We start from the raw sequence: 3,975 nt of genomic DNA, 5'->3' as shown, positions 1-3,975 counted from the left end.
ATTTCTCTGATTTCAAAAAGAATACAATTTATTTACATAAGAAAACGATATAATATTTCTCTACTATTCAGATATATTTTGAAAGTTTTTTACCAACAAAATTCACAAGGATATCATTATCACATTAATTACAAAAACACGTAAGCATTGTAGCTAAAGTATTGTAGCTAGATATCAATACAGTACATACCTGCATTCCTGCATTTTTAATTTCACTTTATATTATGTACCTATTTATAGTTTACTGCCCATATAAATTCCTTTCTCTATTCCACACTCAATAAAACTCGCTAATTTCATGTAAACTGCCTATTACGCAAACATTAATTTAGTTTTAGCACGAGTGTTCCTATTTGAAATGGAATCATGGTTACAAGCAAGATCTGTGTAATAAGTAAGTTTTTAATATAAATGATTATCGTTTTAGTATAATAATGGTTCAAGCTATGTTTTTTGCCATGGGACCCGACACCCAAGGGAATACACCCATGACATATTAATGGTCTGCCAAAATTAATCAAGTCGGTATGTTTCGATGCGAATTTTGTCTTTTGGGAACGGCATTTTCTGTTCGCATGAATGGTCCCATTTTTGTCACTAAAGTTAAATAAAGTCTCCACATATATCGTTAATTTAGCATCCTGCAACCTTTAATAGATCATCTGTCGGATTTGTGAATGGCCTCTCATTTGTTTTTAGATGGATGAGAAATCATCAGATAACAAAGGGAGCTTTTGATTACTAAAGTTTTACGTGACAGCCACTTGCGATTCTTTGTACCTACTCCACTAGCTACCATCAAACTATGGCTACCTTTGTATTTCAAATTCGTCCATCTGAAGGCATGAAGAGTAACCATAAAATATATTTTCATCACTGGTCTATTAACTTTCGTCAACTTACTTTATGAATTCCATTGTTATGATAGACATTAAGGTGTCAAATCGAATCAAAATGACCGCTTCCGTGGTGGGTGGAGCTACCGATTAAAACCCCCCATGCTATTTCTGGAGGCCTTTAACTGCCTGGGCCATGGTAGGTAACTCTTTGGAACAGTACCGGAGTAACAATGAGAAATTTACAATTTTCCCAAAGTTATTGTATTTTCATTAAATTAATCGCAAACTCTGCTCGTTTCAGAGAAGTTTGCAATTTGTCTTAGAATCAGTAATTTTATTTTTACCTGAAGAAGTTTTGTTTCATTTTCTCGTTCCAATACTCTTGGAACCTTAATTACAAAGGCTCGACTATAATTTGTAAGCCCAAACGTGTTTGAGACTAAAGTATCGAGTACGCATTCGAACAATGTTTAATTAATATTAATTAATCGTCATCCGTAAAACGATATGCGTGTTGTTTACTATGTTTTCCATCTAATTGTGAGTAATATCGTACATTAATGGCGTTATGTGATGCCATGCGGGTATCATTACAAATTAATGAGTATCTAGTGTGCTTTAGATCTTACAAATTGGTGTCTGAAGGCTGACGGTACCTATTATATAATTTTCAACTACGCAGACATGAATTTAAATTCGGTAGTAAAGCTATGTCTCCGCTATTTCCCCACACCTATCCCATTCCTATTTTTAACCGGCAATTAAAACAAAGGAAATCCAATTCATTGTCATCTTTTTTTCTCACTGATTCCGTTGCAAGCTTCCTCAAAATTGTCGTTTTCACCATAACAGCGATATTGCGATTAAATTACAATTTTGCTTTCGTTGTAACGCGAAGGTGCCAACTTTCATTTCGGTACAGTCGGCCATTAGTCCCGCCTTTTTGCCAGCGCCCAGGATAATCGTGTTTAAATAAATTGTCTACGGCAAAGGAATTTGCCATAGTCATCCATTTATTAGATACTTGTCTTCTGTAGAAAATTTCAGAAATATTATATGAGGATAGAGGTGAAGGAGTTCTGGGAAAAATGTTATTGCTTGCAATATGTTTCCAGTTTTAGGATTTTAGGACTTCCATGTTGTTGTTTTTAATTAGTTATTAATTTAAGTCTAGGTATACATACCGAAATTCTATATATTTTAAAGCAACCTAATTTAAAGAACTTGTAATCAAGTTAACATCTGTAATATTAATCTCGAACTTGTTGTCGTCTGAAACTTGCGTTCATATTCTACTTCGCCATGTTTTTGTTTGTGGCCCGAATTTCTGTGGAGGTTGACACAAGTTGAGACCTTCGATCTTTTTGTTTTTCTTGTACAAAGTTTATACAGTACTTCCCGAAGTAGGTCTTGATGTGGTTATCACAATGTTTGTATTCAAAACACGCGCCTCCGTGTTAATTTGGTTCATCTTTGCGTTTTGAGGAGATTAAAATTAATTTTGAGCTCCTTGACAACATGCTTGTCTCTCTTTGAAGAACGTACGTACCTAGGTAATTTCCTTATTTTCTATTTTAAGTACAACGACATAGAATATTCACGTCAACACGAATTAAATTCGTGAATTCAAAAGATTGGAGAGATTATGGTCGTAACAGTAACCATCTACTACCTATTTCAATTTATTTGTTTTCTTCTCAGCCGTGCTGCTATCGCTCCACGCAGCGAACTCCTACATACTCCTGACTGCAAATGTCGAAGACATGCACTCCTTAGCGAAGCAGATCGCCGCCTCCCCAGTGGGCAACCAGCTCAACAAGATCTTGAACCGAGCATCCGCCATCTTCAACCAGCACTTCAGCAAAGGATCGAAGCCTCAGATGCGAAGTAACCCCAACTTGGAGAGTGAAGAGAGTGATGGGCAGGATCAGAAGACGATGGAAAAAGATGAAGTTAAAGGTATGTCCTATTGTGACATAGAATAAGTATGCGTTCAAAATAAGCGATTGCAGATTTAACTAGAAACTAATGCTGTAAAATGTTTGTCTTTATATTCTAGGGACGGAAGATGATGTTGAAGTTTGGAAGCCTAATAACAAGGGTAAGATGTTTCGTTTTCGGAGTCTCGGATTTGACCCTTCTTTATATTACAAATCTTTTCTCTAACGTCTAACTCATTGTAGTAATTCTGATACAGTTATGTTTACAGTCCCAGTTTTGATGGCATCAGTAGAATGATTGATCAGTAAAGTAATTGACACGTTTGGATAGGGCTACCTACTTATGTCTAGTGGTGTGAGTTTATATCTATACTTCTAAAATAATATTATAAAGAGGAAAACTTTGTTTGTTGGTTTGTTTGGTTGTAATGGATAAACTCAAAAACTACTGGACCGATTTTAAATATTCTTTCACCATTAGAAAGCTATATTATCTGCCAGTAACATAGGCTATATTTTATACCGGCGCGGGCAGTAGCTCCCACGGGACGCGGGTGAAACCGCGGGAAAACGGCTAGTATGATATAAAATCTGTCCATCTACTAAAAAAAACTTATAAATTCCTCTAGTAATGACGGCAGAACTAAATGGGCAGCCTTCAGACTCATCGAGCGAGTTGTCAGCCGAAGCCAACGCCGTTCAACAAGCGGTGAAGGTCGGGAGGCGCCACCAGCCAGGACCGGACCTCATCGAGCTGGGCAGGAACGCCAGCTTCTACCTCAGCTCCATCAAGAAGATCTTTGAAAACGTCTAAATGAGAATAAAGGTCTTGAAATTGAGTGTATTAATTTTTCCTTGGTTACCACGCAAGTGTACCTCTATAGTACAAATCGAGTTTAGGTCCTGATTGCTTATAAATATGTGTGTAAATCATGAGAGTTTAAAGACCGCGTCGTCGGCTGATGTATCACATTGTGTCTAAAAAAACGTATGGCCTAGTTATGGTGTTTGTGAAGGATTAAATGGGGACAACGGGAAATGGGATGGAAGGTTGGCATTGAAACTGTAATGAAATATATACAAAAGTAATCAAGGTGGTGCGGAAGTTAGGAAAGTTACTGTCATGCGCACTGCGCACCTTTCCTAATAGTAGCTAAAGAAATAAAGGTAAGAATCGGTTAGGTCGAAGTAATCAA

General features: G+C 36.8%; 1 protein-coding gene across 1 annotated transcript; it reads left to right on the top strand.

Moving 5' to 3' along the window:
• Positions 1-132: 132 nt before the first annotated feature.
• On the top strand, positions 133-3,618 carry LOC110380326 (uncharacterized). Its single transcript, XM_021340276.3, has 4 exons — positions 133-394; positions 2,541-2,798; positions 2,899-2,940; positions 3,409-3,618. The coding sequence occupies exons 1-4, from the start codon at positions 367-369 to the stop codon at positions 3,591-3,593; spliced, it is 513 nt and encodes a 170-aa protein (XP_021195951.3). The 5' UTR covers positions 133-366; the 3' UTR covers positions 3,594-3,618.
• Positions 3,619-3,975: the final 357 nt, after the last annotated feature.

Source organism: Helicoverpa armigera, chromosome 19 (assembly GCF_030705265.1).
Source record: "Helicoverpa armigera isolate CAAS_96S chromosome 19, ASM3070526v1, whole genome shotgun sequence".
Taxonomy (NCBI): domain Eukaryota; kingdom Metazoa; phylum Arthropoda; class Insecta; order Lepidoptera; family Noctuidae; genus Helicoverpa; species Helicoverpa armigera.
The sequence above is the reverse complement of the archived record's forward strand: the minus strand, read 5'-3'. Positions and strand labels throughout refer to the sequence as shown.

What these genes read in the sequence shown, in the direction of transcription:
- LOC110380326 (XM_021340276.3), top strand. Translation starts at nt 367, where the DNA reads ATGGTTACAAGCAAGATCTGTGTAATAA. An exon ending in GGAAAAAGATGAAGTTAAAG is followed by an intron (nt 2,799 to 2,898) that starts GTATGTCCTATT and finishes TTTATATTCTAG; the next exon opens with GGACGGAAGATGATGTTGAA. An exon ending in TTGGAAGCCTAATAACAAGG is followed by an intron (nt 2,941 to 3,408) that starts GTAAGATGTTTC and finishes AAATTCCTCTAG; the next exon opens with TAATGACGGCAGAACTAAAT.